The 21,748-nt window shown below is 40.0% G+C and overlaps 1 protein-coding gene across 3 annotated transcripts in view; it reads left to right on the top strand.

The window, feature by feature from the left end:
- pcsk5b (proprotein convertase subtilisin/kexin type 5b) overlaps nucleotides 1-21,748 on the top strand; it is a 91,498-nt gene that overhangs the window by 6,634 nt on the left and 63,116 nt on the right. For all 3 annotated transcript variants that reach the window (XM_059336993.1, XM_059336992.1, XM_059336991.1), the window contains exons 3-7: nucleotides 10,750-10,902; nucleotides 12,820-12,963; nucleotides 15,355-15,431; nucleotides 20,285-20,373; nucleotides 21,260-21,432. In XM_059336993.1, coding sequence (XP_059192976.1) covers nucleotides 10,750-10,902; nucleotides 12,820-12,963; nucleotides 15,355-15,431; nucleotides 20,285-20,373; nucleotides 21,260-21,432 — 636 coding nt within the window. The remainder of the gene's footprint in view (nucleotides 1-10,749; nucleotides 10,903-12,819; nucleotides 12,964-15,354; nucleotides 15,432-20,284; nucleotides 20,374-21,259; nucleotides 21,433-21,748) is intronic.

The following is a 21,748-nucleotide window of genomic DNA, read 5'->3' as shown; positions in this document are numbered from 1 at the left end:
CCTATTCTCCTACTTTTAACCCAGAAACTTCAGGTTTGATGGATAGATTTAGAGTCGGGAGATTAAACATATATGAATATAATTTTCCTTGAAATACAAAGAGGCTAACGGCTTTTAAATGGAGGTTAAACTTCGCCCTGCATGTCGCAGAAAATGTTGCACAAATCAAACAACATACTGCTGATTTTGCCCTTTTTTTTCTTTTCAGATTTCTGTTTCCGCCCTGCTCCATTTTTAAGAGGAAGCTAGTTAGTAAAGGATGTAGCTGAAGAATTTTATTTTAAAAAATGTAGAGATTTCAACACAATACGTTTCTTTTGTAACCACCATACTTCTGTAAAATATGTTCAGAAATGACAAATCCTTGTAGACAGAAAGAAGAACTAGCCAGTAAGTAGTTCAACCAAATTCAGGGAAATCCTAGATTATCTATTCCAAGCATGTAGCTTTTTGAGAAAGTTAGTAAGTTCAAGTTTCAAAGGTCTCTGTTTTGTGTCTTTGGTGGCAATTTCACGATTTAAAAAAAAAAAAAAAAAAAAAAAGCGCCTGTAGCCATCACTCGGGCATCATGACCGTTCACACACAAGTTTGTTGAAGGACGAGGCTGTTGTGTTAGCTCCTGCTTGCCGTATCAGCTGCTAGTGGGTGTGCGCCGCAGTTTTTAGATAGACCTACTGCTGTAAATGCAAGGTCTTGTATCAGTGGGCCACAGACTCATTCACCATTGCTGCCTTATTTGGTGATGGATACAAACTTGATACTTGGATACAGAAAATTAAAGTCTTTCACTCTGCAATGAACCTGCTGTGTGGCAAATTAACTGGAACCAATAACCAGTGGTACCAGGTTGTGTTATAGATGCAAACTCTAAACCAACGGGCAGAAACCAGAATTATGCCTCAGTGGTGTCAACATATTATAGCCATGAAATTTTATTTTGCGTAAAGTACTTTGATATGGATTCTTCTTCACCAAGGTTATAAATGCCTTATTCAATACTAAATATTGGCTTGCAAAGCATCTCAGTCAACTTAAATATATGTTTTTTTGTGTGTGATTTGGGTGAACGGGTCCTTCAAACAAGAGTCTGACCTCAGGTGAACCGTTACTCTTGTCCTGTCAGTGCTCCTCTCATCAGTGCGGCAGGTCATCAAACCCTGGCTGCATTATTAATGAAGCCTGAACCTTCATCAAAATATACACGGCGAGTTGCTCGTTACTGATGTCTTGTTAAGGTTTATGTGCATAGTGTGCTAAGGTAGATTGCTCCGAATAGGGTTCAAGCACAGTTTGTGGAAATGTCTCCTTCTTGACATGTGAAAACGTCATACTCCAGGAATAGTTTTTCATTTTTGTATCTCACACAAACTTTACTTGTTGATGTCTGCCTGTTTGATGAAGTGGGTCACTTTATCAAGCAGGCTGGGACTTGATCCTGAGAAAAACAAGATGAAACTCCCCAGATCCATTACAGCGAAACTTAAAATATCCCATTTATGTCAGTTTTGAAAAATATTGACTTTTGGGGGATTCAGGGATTTCAGCCAGCAGCTCTCTCTCTCTCTCTCTCTCTCTCTCTCTCTCTGTGTGTGTGTGTGTGTGTGTGTGTGTGAGATGTTGAATGACATGTGAATGCATGCTGACTGCTGAGGAATGATAGTGATGTATCAGTGTGATTATAAAAAGAGGATCTAATGGGAAGAAGAGAAAAGAAATAGTGAGCGTAACAGGAAAGAAAAGATAAGACATTGCCTGTCACCTTCTCTTATCCACTTATCTTGTCCTCTATCTCCTTGTTATTTTTTCAATTCTCTTTCCTTTCTCTACTTTCTTTTGGTCCACTCAGCTTGTTTTGTCCACCTGCTGTCCTTACCTGTCAGGTCCTCTCCTTCTCCTCCTCGGCCTCCCTCTCCTACCTCCTTTTATCACTGTAGCTTTCAGCGTACTCATCTCCCTCCCTCTGTCTTTGGTTCTCTCGCTCTCTCAGGCCTGACACGGTGCCATGGTGGAGGAAGGTTTGTGTCCTGATGCCAGCTGGCTGAGAGACTGAGATTTCAGAGGACTAGATCAGAGAGGAGAGGTTAAAGGAGAGAAAAAGGAGCTATTACAACAGAAGGAGAGTGAAGAGGGAAAGGAAAAGGGGAAAGATGGATTAGAGAAACCAAATAAAGGAAAAAAACGGAGTGGAGAGGAATCGAGCTGTCAGTGTTTTCCCCTGACTCGCTATGCTTTCAGAGTAATCTGCGACCTGTCTGTGGGTTTAGGATCAACATGACGGCTAGTTTGGCACTGGCGTAGTCTGGCATACTGCTAATGATGTTTTGCAATCAGGTTTTGTAATAATGACAGCGTGTGTTTGTGTGTGAGTGAGTCAGATGGGTGTAGCGGTGCCATGAAAGGCGCACCCTGCCATCCACAGTACTCATTGGCACGCATGTTACCATGGTGATGCAGCACAGCACAGATTACTGCTTTATGGCATCCGCCTAACTGCAGTGTCACTTGCCTCTCAGGTCAAAGAGCACTTATATTTCCAGCCTAGAGAATGACTCTGCCAAGGCCGCTGGCCTGGAGAGAACGTGAGTCTTATGATATTTTGATTGCAGCACGTCTCTAACCGTTCCTTTTCTGTCTTTTTTTTTTATATTTCAAAGATTAAATAAAGTTTTTTGGCCCGTTTTGGGTAGATGTTAATCAGTATTTCTGGCAGGCAGTCAAATCCTTACCAACTTTATAATCTCATTCTTAAATGAACAAACTTCATAAAACCACAGGATAAAATAATATAATATGATGTCATGACACACAAAACTTCTGAAAATCTGACATATGTATATATATGAATTTATTTTTTCTGACTAGAAAATAATGAATTCTGAAAATTCTGAATAAAAACCACACTCAAGTTGAGACAGTACAAAGACAAGATATCTAACGCTCAAACTGGGACTTTTCAAAACCAGGATTGTAATTAAATGAGTAAATACTCACTACTTTATATTTGTCAAGTATTAAATTCAGCTGGAGTAGACAAACCTATTTAATGGAATTCCATAAAGCATGCTTTATCGTGATACAAATCATCGAGATATGATATGACTTGTATCGATAGAGAAGATTTGGGCCTTATCTCCCTAAATGTAACTGAAAAAAATCTAAAATGTACATTTGAAGTTTGTGTTTAGCTTTCCCTTTAGGCATGACTGTCCCTGTAAACGAATTTGAGAATGAATAAGTGATGAAATATTTTTTGGTGCCAATTAAAATGGCATATATAAACCTGTTAGTGAGGAGATCTTCTCTTTGTGCCTTCAGCAGCAGTCAGCTTGCACCTTGCACGGCTCTGCTGACGTACGTATGACTCATTCATACTGGGAGTTCCAGGAGAAATTGGACAGCCACAGACTTTTTTTTTTCTTGTAGCTCAGCACTGTTATTAGTGTTTGGTGTGAAATCAGTTCAAATATACTCGGTCTGCTTTGTTGGAAATGTATTTCCAGACATTTCTAGTTTACTGTAAACAACAGTGGTGGTTTCTCCTTTTATGATGCCCTTTTTTTGAAGTCTGTGCGGAGATAAGTAGAGACTGCCGAGTGCCTCCACGGCTGTCTGTCCACGGCGTTCTTTTGCAGGAGCACGGTGTTTCCAGACGGTTTCACTTAGCGAGACTCTTGTTTACTTGAAGTCATTTATCCAGACATGTGCAGGAAAACTGAGAGCCAGGTGTGGTCCACAGCTGAATCCTCGCTGGGATACACTGAAATGCAAAATGGCTTTGACGCCAAAATTGAAATTTCAGTGTTTTGTGATATTTATGAGCTGCAGGCTTCTAGAAGTCATGCCACATATGGAAGATATTTACCACACAGTAAAAGACTACTTGAAAGAGCTCAAATCCAATTGTTAATCAATGAAAACAGTCGCAGTCTGCTCAATATGGAGCCACTATGGCATGTTGTTTTTTTCTTCATCCACCTGCCTTTCACTGTATTCATGAACATGTGTGGAAGACAAGGACACTCGCAGCATCAAGGAGACAACACAGATGGAGCTTGTGTACCTGTCAGGACCTTAGGGGTGATTTGCATATGCACAGGCACTATGAGACTCCACGCAGTCCGAGCTACAGATTTCCATAAAGCCGAGATGCTTGTGGGACATTACGCAGGAAGACTCCTGAATCTGTTTTTGCCTTGAATTTGTTTAACAGATGAACCATTAAGGAGTCGACGCCCTGAGAGGAGCACCTACAGCTGGCCAGCACAGCTCCACGGGGCTCAAACCGTCTGTGAAAAGTTATGCGACTGTGTAGTGTGTTTGGGCTGAGGCTCTGAACTTCACTTAAGAGAACTTGCTTTTCGTGTCAGTCAAAGGTTGTTGTGGGTGTTCTGCTACACTAGCCTCTGACCTTTTTTAAAACTCCCAGCTTTCAGTTCCTTTTGCCTGCAACTCAAACAGCGTCCCAAAAACAGCAGTGAAAGTGGATCAATTTGTTCCCATTTGTTCTATTGAAGTGAACTCTTCCCCAGTTTCCCCTGGTTACTGACCCAGCCAGCAAGAGCCACCTGCAAACCCTTATACAGAGAGCGAATGAGAGAGAGGAGGGAGGAAGGGGGTTGGAATGGGAACGAGAGAGACAGACAGGCAATCTCAAAGAAAAATGGGCATCTGCGCAGAAGAAGACCTGGAATGTAACGAAGGAGGAGACGGCGAGAAAGAAGCAGATGAGGGAGAGAGATGAGAAAAGTGAAAGAGTGAGATAAGAGAGGGAGGCAGAGTGGGAGAAAAGGGAAAAAGTGACTGAGATGTACAGGTGCTAGCAGGTCATTCCTGTGCTCCACCAAGCTGGAGATAAAAAAAAAAAATGGAGTCGATCCAATCGTCATGCCTCAGAGCCTGCCAGCAAATTGGCACAGAAACAAAGGCACTAATACATGGGCAAGTTTTACAGGCAATAATAGAGGGCAATATTGTCTTTGTTTGGATAGGGATTGGCAAACGTGACACAATTGATGCTGATAGCCGCAGGCTGTTACCAGTGAGTGATTTTTAGCAGGGACAAAGGATGGCATTGCCCTTGATTGCTTTAGAAAAAAACTGTTGAATGCCATTTGTCTGCCTCAGGTCATCCTGCAAATAGAGGACAAAGGTGTATTTCTGAAAAAAAATAAATCCACATAAAGAAATGCAAAGCCACTTATGTTAGCAGAAGCAAAATGAAGATAAAAAACGAAGAAACCACTTTAAATGGAAAAATAAATTAATTTTTATACCTCTGGCCATGGCCATCTTAGCTTATTTTTTGTGGGGTGTCCATACATAAGTCCATCCTTCTGCCCACCCGTCAGTCAATCTGTTCCATTCTTGTGATCGTCCTCCGATTTGTAGCAAACGTCCACTTGGACTAAAAGATGAACTGATGTTGGATAGATTTGGGTGGTCAAAGGTCAAGGTCACGTTGACCTCACGTCAGTCCCATTCTCAAGAACGCAATAAATCAGAGACACCTGAAGGGTCAAGGTCACTATGACTACAAAAATGCATTTTTGGCCATAACTGAAGAACTCAAATGCCTCTGGGTAAAGAACGAAACAGGACCCCCAACCAATCAAAGCACCAAAGCATGTGACGTAATGCTGAATGACACATGAGTGTTGGGGCAGTGCTTGGCCTCTTTTTAAGCAGGTAAACAATTGTTGCCTTCACTATGAAGATTAAATTAGAGAGGCATACAACAGTGAGGTGATAATTCTAGTTTTAGAATAACAGTGTTAGAGATTAAACATGGAACAGTAAAACACACATGTACATTTTATCCACTGTATCTATATATGGCAGCCATGGACTGCTCTTTCTGATCTGTGTTGCTGGAAAAATCAATGAAAATAAATGATCAGCCTTTCGGGCAGTGTGGGCTGAGTTGTGCGTGCATGCAAACAGTATATATAAACACCAGCAGAGTGGTTTAGATATATTATCTTAACAATAATGATATTAATGTCACCCACATTCCCCTTGAAACCTCTATTTGATATTGCTCTAACTTTGTATTGTTGATATTGTTGGTCACAGTTTGTTTGAATAATTTTTGGCTGTAGAAGTGGTTTTCCTCTGCATGCCTCTGAAACAGAAAAATGTGCAGTTGTGAGAATGAGAGGTGTGAAAATGACGACGTGGATGATCAATGGGAGATTCTTACAGCATCTACTGCTGCAGAATCTGTTTCCAACTACTTTAGATGGAGAGTGATAACATATTCCTGCTTTACAAATTTAATATCCAACCTTTTTATGTATCGTCTCCTTTTTATAATGATATTCCGAAAAGTTTCCAGCCCATAGACCTTTGAAAGTAATCAGATGAAAAACCTGAGAAGAGAGTCTTTTTTTTTTTTGGTTGAACACTTCATATTTTCATGAAGTGTCACTAAAGCTGAGGAAAGCTAAGACAGCAAACCAATATAATCAGGACTAAACTGCATAAAGATGCAGATGAACATTTCAGTGTTTCTGCTCCTGCAGATAAAACAATGCATTAGAAGTGCTTTATGACCCTTTTTTATTCACTGCACTAACTCAGCATGTAGGATGTGAAGTATATAGCAATAATAATGTCTCATACTTTATTATAATAAATTACTTTACTTACCACCTCCCTAGGGAGGATGGAGGTTATCATCCACTGCAGAGCAGCACCTGATAGAGGTGGTAGGGATTCAGAAGGACGCTTTAGTAGAGTGGATATTGCAGATGCATGTAATTTTGGGTTCTTTGGTTGCTTGTTCATTAGGGAACTTCAGCAAAGTGCTTTTAAATCCTTGAAGTTCTTGGGTCTCATCAGAGACATCAGAAGTGGACTACACACTAATAGGGATTCAATTTAAGCAAATCCTTTTTTGCGTAACATCTTTACCTCATCTTCTCAGTCTGTAGAAGAATTAATGTCGGAGAGGACTGGTGGTGAAATGAGAGGCAGTGATGCATTCATTGTTGGACCTTTCTTGAATCACCAAGTTACGGACAAGAGCAGTTAAGAGTTACACGGCTGATCAAAGATTGAGGTTGATGCGATGCTAATGTATGCAAATTATAATGACACATCAGTGCTTTTGCACAGACATACACATTCACAATTCCTGATGACTGTGTTGTTTTGAGGCTAATGGCGTGTGTAAACGGTGGCTTTGTAGCTGATGGTCCTGACAGAACTTGGAGTGAAATGAGCTGAGACCCCGGCAGACGGAGGAGCACCAGGCTAAAACAAAATATCTCACTGTGCTTTTCACTCTTTGCCTCTTCCCAGGGTTGCAATTTATTTTTGTCCCATGGCTTACTCTCTTAAAGGGGACATATTATGCAAACTTCCAGATGTTTACATGCCTTAATATTCAAAAAACACATCCTTTTAGGCTGGAGCTGGAGTTACAAGATTTGTCAAAATGAGTGATGACTGTCAACTTGCAGCTTCCCTATTGGCTGTCGCTCTTTCAAAATGAATTGGCCCAAAACAGAATTGTGATTGTTCTTAGTTATAATAGGGATAAAACACGCCTTAATGTGAGGCAGCCTTATGAATAAAATGTTTTAATGCATGCTTCTGATAGCTGTATTTCTACAAGTAGGAAGTTAAAAAAGATAAAGAAGTTAAAAAGTAAAAAATAAATAAATTAAATGCATGTGCAGGTGAGATAGAAACCCACTATGGGGTGATCTAAAAATCTAACTTAAAAGAGGTGAAATGTATGTGTGTGTACATATAAATAAAGCTAACTGCTAGCAGCAGCACTTGCAGTCAGTTAGCTCAGTGAGTCGCACTGCCAGGACTAGTCGGAGCACCAGGCGAATGTTGGTATTTACAATGGTAGCAAAGGAACTTTAGACTTTTACAGTATTTGTATAGCACCTAGACCTGCTTTATGATAAAAAAGACTGGGAATTCTCTCTTTTTACAATATGTTACATTTAAAAAGGAGGTGCACACTCTTTGAGTTATTAAACTTTGTCGGCAACAGTATCGTTTTTCTGCTCTCCCTCCTCAACAATCTGTAGCTACATACTTGAGTTATTAAATCAATGTTATTTATAAAATCAATCATCCTCCCTTCACTTGCTATTTGTTTTCCGTTCCCTACTCTTCCACCTCGGCCTTTTTTTTATTGACTCTCCTGGGACTTGTTCTCTTCAGCTCTTTATCACCTCTCCTTCTCTCGTCTTATCTTGTCTCGTTGCCTCCCTCTCTAACTCTCCGGAGAGCCTGGAAGATTATTTCAGTGCATGAGACCAGATAATCACTCTGCAGTCATTATGTCAGCTTTTCTCTCCTCTCTGTCTGCTCGAGCTGTATTGATGTGGAGAAATGCTTTGTCTTTGTAGTCGGACATTGTTCACTAAAGCCTCAGACTTCTGGATCTGGTCAACTGAGCAACAAAACTCTTTTTTATTGCGAAAATTATTCTATTGATTGATCATGTATGAGTGCCTTCACTTCACAATAGATGGTGTGTTGATGGTTTCAGGAGGAGTGCACATTATAACTGTATAAATAAGCAGTAGCTTCACGTCATTCCATCTAAACATGCTGTATTCCTGAAGTATGTTCAAAGGATTCTACTGTAGTCTGAGTGAGCTGCCACTCAATCATGTTTATGTGCAAACTTCAGTCTGAAGAAGCCATAAATAATTTATTATAGTAATATACATATCTCAGGGTGCTCTCATACAGCTTGGCACATGCAACCTCTACGTGTTGTGCCAGTTTTATGCCTGCTTATATTTCACTTTTTGTGTTTTCATCATAGCTGGTGCATGTAAACTCCTCATTGAGTCTTTTAAGACAGATGAAGTCTGCAGGACTTCAGCTAGACTAAACACAAGATTTCGAGGTTTTAAAAAGAAGTGACCAGGGCCAAGCGAGTGGGTCCAGCCCTCTTGTTCAGATCCAACAATGCTGATTTTGAAATCGGAAAATTCCGTCTGAAAGTGGAGGGAGATTCCTGCCAAGGAATGCCTTGCGCCTCGAAGCGAGCCCATAACATTTGAGAGATTGATGTTACCTGCGAGACATTTATGTCTTTGGTGCATATGTGTGTGTATTAGTCTGTCCATTTTGCAGACAGGGAGAGATGAACTGATGTAGAGAAAACAGATTTAGTCCACTGCAAAACTCTTGAAGGCTAACACTGGAATGAACACAAAATGTAACTTTTAGATGGCTAAAAGGCGAAGATTGTGGAGATACTCCTTAAAGGTAAAATTTGCAGGAATTTAAGTAAGTAAGACGATTAAAAAAGTAGTACCTCTCAACCATCATTTAGAGAGCACAGATAGAACGAAGTGTCGCCTGTATGCACACAAAATCTGACAATGCAGCACGTTACCGCAGGGGGGTGCAGTGTGAGTTTATTTGTGCTTAAGAATGTAACCTTCTTGAAACAATCAGAAAATATGATTCTGAGCTTTGTTCTTGTTAAGACATTCACAAAGGAACCAGCGATGGTGTTAAAACACAAGTAACCCTGTTCATTTTAAGGGCGCAGGGCTTATTCGGCTGCAGCAGTTGGCACTGCAGGTGATGCTGGGCTGGAAAAAACGTGGCCAATCATGTAACCAATGAGTCTGTGAGAGAGAACAGTAAACATACCTATTTCCTGCTGCAGTAGTGAGGGCCGAAAACAACTTTTGTACAAGACATTTAAGGGTTAAAAAACGAAACACAAGCACGTATGTCACTAAGCTCTGGCACAAGGCTCAAGTGCAGTTAGGGATATTGAGATCATAGAACTGCTCTGACAGAAAACTGCAATTGTGAAATATAATGTGAAGTTGTGCTACATTTGGGGCACAGAGCCTTTGTTACAGCTGCCCCAACCCTCTGGAACCTCCCTCCCTCCAAACATCCGAATGTCAGACACACTCCAGTCCTTAAAAAATCAACTCAAATCCCAACTTTTCAAGACCTGACTCCCACTGTCAAACTTGAATCATAAACTCTCATTTCTGTTTTTTGTTCTCAGTATTTTGTATCTGTTTTATGTAAATCAACTTTGGGTACCTTTTAAAAGCACTATATAAATCTGATCTGTCATTATTATTAATATTAACAACCTGACATCACACAAAAGGGCGACAGTTCTACACCACTGCACAACCCTGCAGCTAATCGCTGCATAGCCTGATCTTGTGTGAATGCAGCGTAGCACCAATCCATCTCTTAAATCACTCTCTGACCTTGCATGACCACCACAATTTTGAAACTGTGTGTTTCCAAACTCCAACCAATAATAAATTACACATTATATCTTTAATCACAGACTTGTTAGTATACTTTATGTGGTGTATGCTTACTTTTGGCACATTTAAATTGGGAGACCTCAAGTATAAACTGTTATCAAGTTGTTTACCATGATTTATATGACCAAAATTACTATTGTTATTCCATATCAAAAACTAAATGATCTTCTGCTGCTTTTGAATGTTTTGTCTGTCTGTTTTGGGGCGGCAGGTTGTTGGGGTTAGGAGTGTGAGCTATATCTACTCTCTGGAAATGGTTTGCATCATTTTTTGTGGGTTCATCACATACAGCAGAAGATGTAATGTTAATTAAGAAGATCCCAGAGTTTCCAGAAGCTTATTTATTCCTGAAGATTGCGTGGAACCATGAACACATGTTGACTAAAGTAATTCTACTACTGTATGGTGTCACTTGATGCCTACTCAGCTTTTTGCTATCTCCTGTGTTTGCATGTTTCAGGTGGAGTGGATACAGCAGCAGGTGGTGAAGAGGAGGATCAAGAGGGATTACAAGCAAGCCCCGCCCATTTCCCTGACAAGCCCCGCCCACACCAACCCGGCCCAGAGCAGCATATTCTATAATGACGCCAAGTGGAGCAGTATGTGGTACATTGTGAGTACACTGTGTACTTCGACCAAAAAAAGAATATCACAAGTTCTGAAACAAATGCAGCCCAAATATAATTGAGGGTCATTTCCGTCTATTCTTCTCAGAGGATGCCGTTTTGTGCCTACATTTATCGAGTTTGTGGGTCAAAGGTCAGCCGAGGTCATGGCATGATCCTGATTACTGCAGGGTCAGTGGAGCTGAGGGATTTATGTGCATGTTTTACTGAATAAAAGAATAGAAGTGCCATAGTGACGGCATTTTGGACTTTCTTTAATTTTGAAATCTGTGTTTGTCACAGGAAAGACTGTAAATGAGATAGTAAATGTCTCTGCCAAAGATCTCAGAGAAACTATTTTGAAAAGCAGGAACACGGTGTTGTGCTTGCAGCCATCCATGTGCACACACACACTACCAGAGTAGATTCAAATTCACTTTGCAGAGATTTGCTGGCTTATCTCAAGTGTTTGCATACACCCTCAGATTGTTGCTCTTTTAGTTATGCAGTTGTGTGTGTGTGTGTGTGTGTGTGTGTGTGTGTGTGTGTGTGTGTGTGTGTGGTGCAGTGTCCTCTGCTCTGTCAATTGTTAACTATGTACAGATAACTCCTAATACTTTGACCAGAGGTTTTAAACATATTTTTCTAGCTGTGCGACAGAACTCTCTGAACTTTTGTTTTCAGATTTACCTGGAAATAAAAGCTTCCTCAGGTCACTTCTAACAAAGTACCTGTCAAAGCCTACGGTGGAAACATGTCTAATAGTAAACAGGCTTTTTTCAGTTTCTTGATCTGTATATTTTATTTCTAATTTAAAATGAAAGTAACACTTTGTATGAAGCACATGTCTACAATCATTATAAACTAACTTAAAATGTGTTATAATCTACTTACATCATTATGTAATTATAAGCACTCAAACATTGATAATGCCTAATAACGATAGTCCTAGCACATTATAAAGCATTATATGTTAAACTTATGAGATCAAGTATCATATTACTTCGTAATTGCTTGTTACTCTCACATTATTTTTGCAAGCCCAAGTCTATAATCGTTATAAACATATTTATATTGTTATAAAGCATCATGAACCCTAACGAGTGCTTATAATTAGTATTATACAGTGCTATAAGCAGATTATAATTCATTCTAAGAATGTTTAGGGTGTATTATAGACATAGGCGCCATAGAAAGTTTTACTGAAATGGATCAGGAGACACGTGAGATCAGCCAGTATCAGTGACGTAGACATGACTTGAATCACATTGAAGGTACATGCATGTTGTCAGACATTGTCAAGATTTTAGTTTATTAGAAGTAGTAAAAAACAAAGGACTATTAACAAAATCATCAAGAAAATACTTTATACACCCTGAGGAAGGCGCAAGCCGACACGCGTTGATGTTTTTTATATGCAACCCATGTAAAATAAAGGGTTTTTAACTTTTCCACCAATCCACCAGAGTGCCTGCATTTTCTTCTTTTAAGAAAATACTTTATTTTAGGCTTGTTGTTCTCTATTTGGCATGTAAATACAAACAAATAACAGTTTGTGGCACATACAGTGCCTTTGAAAAAATCTTTGCGGTAAAGTACGTTGAATTGCACAATAACTGGAATGTTGTAAGCAGCGATTACATGTGTTGTGACTGGTTGAAAGCCAGCTGAGTTAAATAAGACAAAAGATGTTGGAGTTTTCTCAAGCTGTCTGAGATTTAATTTAGACCTTTTCAAACACTTTGAGACTTGACTTTAACTTGTATGAACTGGTCTCTATATGGAAAATGGTAATGCCCACACTTACAGTAAGTCAAGTGGTATTTTTATTATGCGGGCACACTCATGAAGTTTAAGTTGTTTGTTTCATTTTCTCTCTTCTCTGTCACCTTCTCTCTCTTTTCCTCCTGCCGCCATCTCTCCAGCACTGTAACGACGACGTCCATAACTGCCAGTCGGACATGAACATCATGGGGGCGTGGAAGAGGGGCTACACGGGTAAAGACGTTGTGGTCACGATACTAGATGACGGCATTGAGAGGAACCACCCGGATCTCGTTCAGAACTACGTGAGTGTGTATGTATGCGCTTGCAGGGCGGCTATGAGCGTCAGTGTGTGTGTATGTATGTTGAGTTTTCAGTTGATTTACACTTTATGACACAATGTCACAGTACCTTAACATGAAAAAAACAACAAATTATTGCCTTAATCTTACTCTAACTGGACAATTGAAGAACATGTAACGTGTTGATCCGACTAATGTCGGAGTTCTCCAACTCCGATTAAGACACCCAAATAATGCGACTGGAAATCGATTTCGCCGGCATGTATATCAAGACAACGCATGTGCGTATACTCTGCAGGCTCCACCCCCCACGCTGGCGTATGACCCCGGAACAAAAACAATCAAGAAAGCCGGTCGCAGTACTAATGGCACAAAGTGTCGAACCGAAGACAGACTACTGTTTTAGCCCTCCAGTAGCATCCGGCGTTCTTCTCTGCCCCTCAAGATCACCATCCATCTTGTTGTTCGAAACCGTTTTCCCGCCTTTCTCCATTTGTTTATTGTGACGTAGTAGGTCAACCGGAATGGGGGCCGTATTAACCTGCTGAAACAATGCATATCGCCACCTAGTGTTGAGGAGGAGGACACGTTCCCGTCACTTTTTCAATTTTTTCAGTTGCATGTAAACTGGGACAAGGACAGAAGTCCGGTTAGACGCCAGAATCGAATTTTAAGCATAGCTTGATTAAACTGTGCGTGTAAATGCACTGAATCACTGGGCCCTGTTAATATGATCTATAGCACATGGTGAAAGATCATAAAGCTCGTGTCCAACTCGACTTTTGCTAGTTAAACACTGTATGATCTTGACGCAAAGTGAGTCGGGTTTCTGTCTCCAAGTACTCTGTACCATTACAAACTCCATTTGACTGCATATGAGCAAACACACTAATAATCTGTTTAACTGAGGAGAAAGACCACTGCTGTGTGTCACTGTAGTGCATGTGCTGTGAGCCTGCTAATGTAGGTGCATCTCACTTTCTGAATAATGCCCCTTTTAAATTTCAATAAAATACTGTGTCTACGGCTCATATTAGGACCAACACGCCCAGGGGCGCACATTGGATTTGCTACTTACCCATCATGGTAGCTGGGGTGAGAGAACTGACACCTGCATTTCTCTGAAACTAGAAATGACAGTTGTGCTGCGCTGTGCACCACTTTGTGAGTAAGATAGGCCCTTGTGTGTGACGTGTGGGGAGATACAGAAATGTATATGTAGCCTGCTTTTGTCTGTGTGACTACAAGTGTGCCTGATTAAGGATGAACAAGTTACATGCCTATCAGGATTATGGTTGTCTGAATATGGATATCAACAGTGATGGCCTTTTTGGCGGTTTAATCCAAGATAATGATTATAGTAACTAGAAGGGCACTCAGGGGGTGCAGACCTGCACCAAGGCATGCTGTATATCGCAGTTTTAATGTTCTGATTCAAAGGAGAGTTCATGTGAATTTTCCCAGTCGGAAACCCTTTTCCCGATTGTTTTGACACCACATGAAGCAGCACAAATGCTCTTTCTTGCAATGTTCATGAGAGTGAATATTAATTTGTGTATTCGCCCTGGGAGTCAAATCCCCTCCAAAATTTAATAGGTTCTCCCTTGGCCCGTGCTACACACTTCCGCCAGTTTCAGAATCAGGCCAGTAGTTTTTCTTTTATCCTGCTGACAAACGGATAAACAAACAGAAAAATGCACAGAAATTAGATTTTGTAAATAGGAGTTAATGGTCATTTTTAGCATATAACTAAGCCACAAGAAAACTATGGTACAAAAATAAAATAGTGAAATAGGTTACAATACTAGTTGTAATTTGGATCAGATAATCATGCGTCATGGATTACATTACGAAGCAAAGCTTCCTCAGATGTGGGTGTGCAGGTATTCTGTGTGTACATGTTTATTTGTAGTTGCATACTTGGTGTGCATGCAGAGGTATGTCTACCTCAGACCAAGGCCAGATAGTCAGAGCAACTTCTTAGCCTGAAGCAGCAGGTAAGGCCATCAATCAACTGTGTGGATAAAATGATTCACACCCTGTTTGACAGTGCCTGCGCTGCTGTTATTAGCTGCTCTTAATGCCTGGATTTGTTTATGCCGAAGGGTGAGCGGCGCAGCAGATTGAGTTTCTTCTGATTGCATTCGATTTACAAAACTGTTGTGAGTGATGCTAATGTGAACTGTTTGATTGAGTTAGAGAAGCTTCTTGGCGTCCTCCATGTCTATTACTTAGACACACACACACACACACACACACACACACACACACACACGAGTGTTGTACCCACCTTTCTAATGAAATTACCTGTTGGATGTTTTCTCTTCCTGGATCATTATATAACTGTCATTTTGGTGTTTGATGTACTTGGTTTGACCTCTGCGTCTCCTCCAGGACCCTCAAGCCAGCTTTGATGTCAACGGCAACGACATGGATCCCATGCCTCGATATGACGCAACCAATGAAAACAAGTAAGAAAAACAATCCAAACCAGATCAAATCTCCAAATAAACGTATTTTTAAAGTTAAATTTAGGACATGGCTTGAGTGTTTTGGGGTTACGGTCAGCCAAATGCTCTTCTGTGTGTTTTGCTGATTGATTTTTACCAGAAGCTCTTTGACTCAATATGTTTGTATTTGCTGAGCCCTGACCTTGTTGTGGGTGCGATGAGTTACATTAGTGTATTTGATTGTGACATTTGTGGGTGAGTTGTGGTTTTTCTGTTTGGAAGAATTGGCGTGTAGATGTGTAAGTGAGAGTGTGTGTGTGTAAGAGGGAACAAAAAGAGGTTTGCTTGTCCAGGCACTTGTCTTGTGCCAGTTTGGCTTAGTGAGTGATTTTTGGTGTGCTGCCCAAGTGCCTTGGCAGTGGCTCAGTCCCTGCTGGTAATGCATTGTCTTAAAGACACATGAGGCCTACAGATGCAGCTTAATGAGCTGGTTTCCTTTTAAGGCTGAATTCATAGTTGCCTATGATGTTATGTGTGCAGACAGAAATCTGGTTCGCCCTCTTTGACTTTTTATATTACTATTCTTTTTCCAGCAAATTATCTTGCAGGATTTACAAACTGGAGTAAATTTAAATTAAATCAAAACAAGAAGGTCGCATCTCCCGTGAGAACAGGGGGTCTAACGGGAGAGATTTATAGGTTGGTGTGTGGTGGCTGGCAAGTTTAAACTGGTCATCATGCCCGTAAGGCAAGAAACAAACAGTCTGTTGAATTTCTGAGGAGTAAGGCTAACTTTAGCTGCATCTGGCAAACTGCAATTTGTTGTCAAACTATGTGTTGTGTAGCAACAAGGATGACATAATTCCTGTGGATTTTAACCTGTTGTTGTCTATGTGTACAAGCAGCGCTAACAGCTCTGCTTTAAATGTCAGCAGGAGGGAAAAAACAAGTAAGACGTAATCCAACATCTATTGCTTTACCAGTCAAGTCTCTTGTATCTGCTGCCTTTTAAATATTGTCCACAGATAATCCATCCTACCCACCACAGATTTAAAAGGACAATATGACAAAGCAAATTGTGGAAACTCCTGTTATGTCTGAGTCAGATGCCATTTTGTTAAAATGACAGAAAGTTGTCATAGAGCTTCCTGACGGTTTGTAATATAGTGTTTATATTTCAGGATTTTGGGGTTTGTGTAACTGTTATTTATAACGAGCACATTAACAGATTTATAAATGTGTGTCTGCACATCTGTTTGTCCTGTTAAACTAATAAAAAAACTACAAATGTTTTTATTTTCTTGCAAAGTTATTTTTGCAATAGCCATTTCAGAAATACTTCATTCTCAATCCTAATTTCTGAAAGAAAACGTTTCTCATTTTTCTCACATGCCTCTACACTGAACCAGGAATCCAAATATGTAGTAAATTCTAGATGAACTGAAGTAAATGGGGGCAAGATTCAACAACAGGAAAACTGTATCAAAACACCTGCTTACAAACTCTCGCTCAATTTGTGCAGAATAATTGAAGTGTTCAGTTATTCAGTCATATGCTCAGTATGTCTCAAACATGTGCATTATTGCCAAAATCTTACTATTTGAAACACTTTTGCCAACATTACCAACTCAGGCTGATGCAGATGCACTAAACATTTGGAGGAGCAATACAAGCCTGACACAATATTGGCAGATTTTTTTTTTTTACAAGGGAGATTTTAGCAGAGATACATGTGTTTGGGACGTATTGTGCATACGACTGAATAAATGAGACTTGGTTTATACTTCACACAAGAGTTTGAAAGGCATATTTTGTTATAGTTTTACTGTTGTGGCCTCACTTCCATTCATCAAGGTTTTACTATGTTAAAGACCATTTTCAGTTTCTTTCTTTTGGAGTTCAAGAATTCAAGGTAACATGAGCTGTGTAACTGATGTAGAAATGGTCTTTTTTTTAATTGTTGTTAGGATTTGTCATTTTATAGATTTTTTAAAATTATTTTTTTTACAGTGACTTGTAAATGTTACTGTAATTTTTAATATTGGTCTCCTTCGAGATCAGGGAACCATAAGTGTTCACAAGTTGCTTATCATATCATAACCTGTCTGGGGAAAAAAACACTTTATTTAAAATAATGCTAAAATTGAATTGAATACTATAGTAAGCCTGATTCCTAAAGATGTTTACTCTGCTTGTTGAAGCACACAGCTTTAAAAAAACAAACTAATGTATATCGCTGAGAGTTAAATCTGAGTTTATGTGGCTAAAAGTTAAAAAGGTTTGCATTTGAATAATTACTGTGTGTGAATGTGCATTGTTCCAAATGACTATTATCCCCTGCACAAACATTATACGGTTCTGGTTGAAACCCGGAGAGATCCCTGAGTGACTGGGACACAGATGTGTAGAAAATGGAAAATTCAGGCAAACAGAAAGACTGGAGAGACGGCCAGACAGACGATTTTATGGATTAGTGGAGTGAAGTGAACTGAGTGAAGACTGTTGAAGCATTTTGAAAGAGGGAGCCAGCAGTTTGGCTCATTAACTGTGACAAAGGGGGCTATCAGTGATTTGCAGCCATTTAATATGTTATACTTTAACCCACACAATTTGATTTGTGTTAACTTTTCTGTAAACGTGAGGTCATTCATACTCCACAGAGGATAAAAGGAAGGTTTCAAACAAAGGCTGTCACATCTAATATCTGAACTGGATATGAATTTAACATGAATCTAAAGATCATTGTTGTGCATTTTCAGTTTGAAATGTAAAAATGGTGCACCGATATCTCAAAAATGAGGACTGCCAAAATCGGTTAAAGTCAAATATCTTGAATCCAAGTGATCAGAGGTGTTGTTGACTCTGAGTTATTCTAGGAAATACATTTTTTGCACTTTCTTACTGGAATAGATACAAATATTGATACCACTTTTATATCTGTTTGTACAAATACAAAGCTACCAGCTATTTTGCTTAGCATAAAGACTGATAACAGGAAAACAGCTGCCCTGAAGGTAATCAAAAAGCTGATCTGCCTATCTCTAAAACTCTCGCAGCCTAGATTAATTTTTCTTCTTTGTTAAGTTTTTAACGTTTTAGAAAAAAAATAAAAAAATCACCCCCCGTGCGTTGTCATTAACGGGGAAATTGACTATGAAGACAAAACTTTTTTTCCCCCCAGGCTGTAAACATGTTTATTTCTGCTTTAAAGTTGGTGATTTTAACAGGGGGGTCAATAGGGACTGACTTGCTTTTAAAGTCAGCCTCAAGTGGCCATTCGAGGAACTGCAGTTTTTGGCTATTAACTAAAAGAAACACCCACTTCACTACACAAAACGGCCCCTCAAATACCTTCCTAGATTAACATACTTATTTTAATGTTTGAACCTAACCACATAGGTCTGGCTCCTAAAATGATCCATACTGCGTTCTGTGAATGTGCCATGTCAATTATTTGTGCTAAGCTAAACTAACTGATGGCTGGCGGTAACTTCATTTACTGTACACACAGAGAAGTTATATCAATCAAACTCTTGGCAAGAAAGCATATCGGCATATTTCCCAGAATAATAAAGTTTTCTTCTTGTACTGCTCTGATTTCAGCTCTCTATAGTCTGTGGATAAAGGAGACATTTTCTTTTTTCTGTGTGTAGGCAGCACAGGTAGAAGGTCGAATCATTTTGTAAGGTGGCAAGAAAGAAAAATTCATGATAAGTTAAAGAAAATGCACAAAAACTGGAGGAGTATTTTGTGCATTTTAACAAGCTTTTGTTTTGTAATTCAGCCCTTTAGAAGATAGTGAAGGACTGTGTTGCATGAGATTCTGAGATTAAGAAAAATTATAGAATTCTTGAAAATTTTTTATTGATTTTTTTTATGAAGTTGTCAATGTTGCACTGTAGGTAAGTGATCACAGTGATGCTTCAGTATTTCAAACCTTTGATCATGAAATAAATGTTGACCTGAAATCATCAAGTTACTGTGAAACAGATTTTCTTGTGCTTCACCGGACTTTATAACTTCCCCGTGTGTCCCCGGGGGTTTGGATAGCTAGATGCTGGGTTTCCATGGCAGCGGTCAGGACTGTTTCCGGGGGGTGTTGTGATGCAGATGTTCTCTGCAGGAGGTACGTGTGTGTGTGTGTGTGTGTGTGCGCGAGTGTGTGTGCCGATCCAGAAAGTGGTGCTTTTGAGGAGGCGGTGGACACAAACATACTTATGTTTGTTTACGCTGGTTGCTGACCCGGGCCGATTGTCACCACTGCAGTTACTGGTGGAATGTTACCCTGGTGTGTGTGTGTGTGTGTCTGTGTGTGTGTGTGTGTGTGTGTGTGTGTGTGTGCGTGTGTGTGTATGAGAGAGGGTGAGTAGTCAAACTGACGTTGGACATTATTTAAGCTATCATTGTTTGTGTCTGTGTGTCTGTGCACGTGGTTACTGTCCTCAGAAAATGCCAAGAAATTCCGAACTCTGCCTGTGCGTGTTTGTGTTAGTGTGTGTGTGCGTGTTGCGCATTTGGGGACTATTGACATTGAGGAACTCTTAACATATTTGTCCCGACAGCATTAAAAATGTTGAACTACCTCTTCGTCCGTTCTCTTTTAGGCTTGCGAGGAGAAACGCAAGAATTGCAGAAATATTTGTAGTGTTTGCCACATTTGTAACACTTGTTACTCTTAAACAGTTTTGTTTAGGACTGCATCAACAGGAATGTACACATCGATCTATGAAAACGTGTGTTTACCTGTCCGTGTCCTTGGTTTCCACTTCATAAGCTGCATGTTTATCTGGTAGTTTGTGTGTGCTCTCCTGCTTGTGTATCCACGTGTGTTCTAGATTTGTGTAATAAGCTGAACATTTCCACTCTTTCCTCAGACACGGGACTCGGTGTGCGGGCGAAGTTGCTGCAGCCGCAAACAACTCCCACTGCATTGTGGGAATTGCCTACAACGCCAGAATAGGAGGTGAGTGATATTTGTTGTGTTATTATTCCCCCAACCAGGTTTAACCAAAATTAACTATGTGAAAGGGTTGCACAATATGTAGTCGAAAAACCCAAAGTCGTAATCGAGATGGGCGAAAAACACACCGTGAAAGACTGTGGTATTGCACTCAGGGATTTTTTTGAGTTATTGCAAAGAGAGTATCAGTAGTAAACTGCACCGAACTAGCCTCCTTTTTAAGTTCGTTCCCTTTAATTTTCAGTTCAGTTTTCAATTTGTTGAATGAAAGGATGTTGGAAATAATTTATTAAAACTTTTTTAAATTCCACCTGCAATGTGTTGTATTTCAGCAGTATACTGAAAGCAGCGGAAAGGCAGAACTGAGTACACATTAATATGTTTTTTTAGATTTTTATTGCTAATGATATCGTTATCCCATAAAGCATATGTTTCTCATATCGTGCAGCCCTACTCTGTACTTTAAGTTTGTCTCTGTGTCCCTGATTGATCAGGTGCTTGTGTCTCACACCATTTAGATCTCATCACGGTGTCGTCTGACTGCTTCTGCACACGAGCATTTTTATGAGCTCAACAACTAAAAACCAATATGTGATAGGAGCTTGAATTATACAAACCTATAAAGACATCTTGTTGCAGAAATTTGCATATTGAAGAGCAGCAAAATATGTGTAAATTCTAGTACCTGGTGTTGTGTGGGACAAGCATACTGAAATACTTACTAATTAATGTATTGATTAGCCTAATTAATGACATGAATATCCTGACTTTAATTAATTATGGTTAATGACAGGACATTAAGCAGCGAGACTGGCTGCTTAATTTTATATTTCCTACATAGGATGTTAAACCAGTTTGTGCCTGTATTACTCGTGTGTGTGTGTATCAGGTGTAAGAATGCTGGATGGAGATGTAACGGATATGGTGGAGGCCAAGTCTCTGAGCCTGCAGCCGCAACACATCGACATCTACAGCGCCAGCTGGGGACCTGATGATGATGGAAAGACCGTAGATGGACCAGCGTCTCTGGCCAGACAGGCCTTCGAGAATGGCATCCGCATGGTGGGCACATGCACACATGTATACTCATTTACATACAGCTCAAATGGACAAATGAACATGTGCTTTATTGCTCAGCCAAGACTGTGACATTGTCATTCATATGGTGAGAAAAGATGTAAACACACACCGAGCAGATGTGTGCGTGTGTGTGTGTTTCACGCTCATCTACTCATATCCCAGTGTCCTCTCTGGGTACCTCTACCTGTGAAGCTCCTCTGGACATTAGAGAGCAGCCCTGGTTTATTAGCATATATTCATTTACATATTCATAGCTTATTTTACATAACTACAAGCTGTCGCTGTGTTGTTGGCTGAG

This window comes from Centropristis striata, chromosome 7, assembly GCF_030273125.1.
Source record: "Centropristis striata isolate RG_2023a ecotype Rhode Island chromosome 7, C.striata_1.0, whole genome shotgun sequence".
NCBI classification, from domain to species: domain Eukaryota; kingdom Metazoa; phylum Chordata; class Actinopteri; order Perciformes; family Serranidae; genus Centropristis; species Centropristis striata.
Note: the sequence above shows the minus strand (reverse complement) of the source record. Positions and strands in the feature narration are given on the sequence as shown.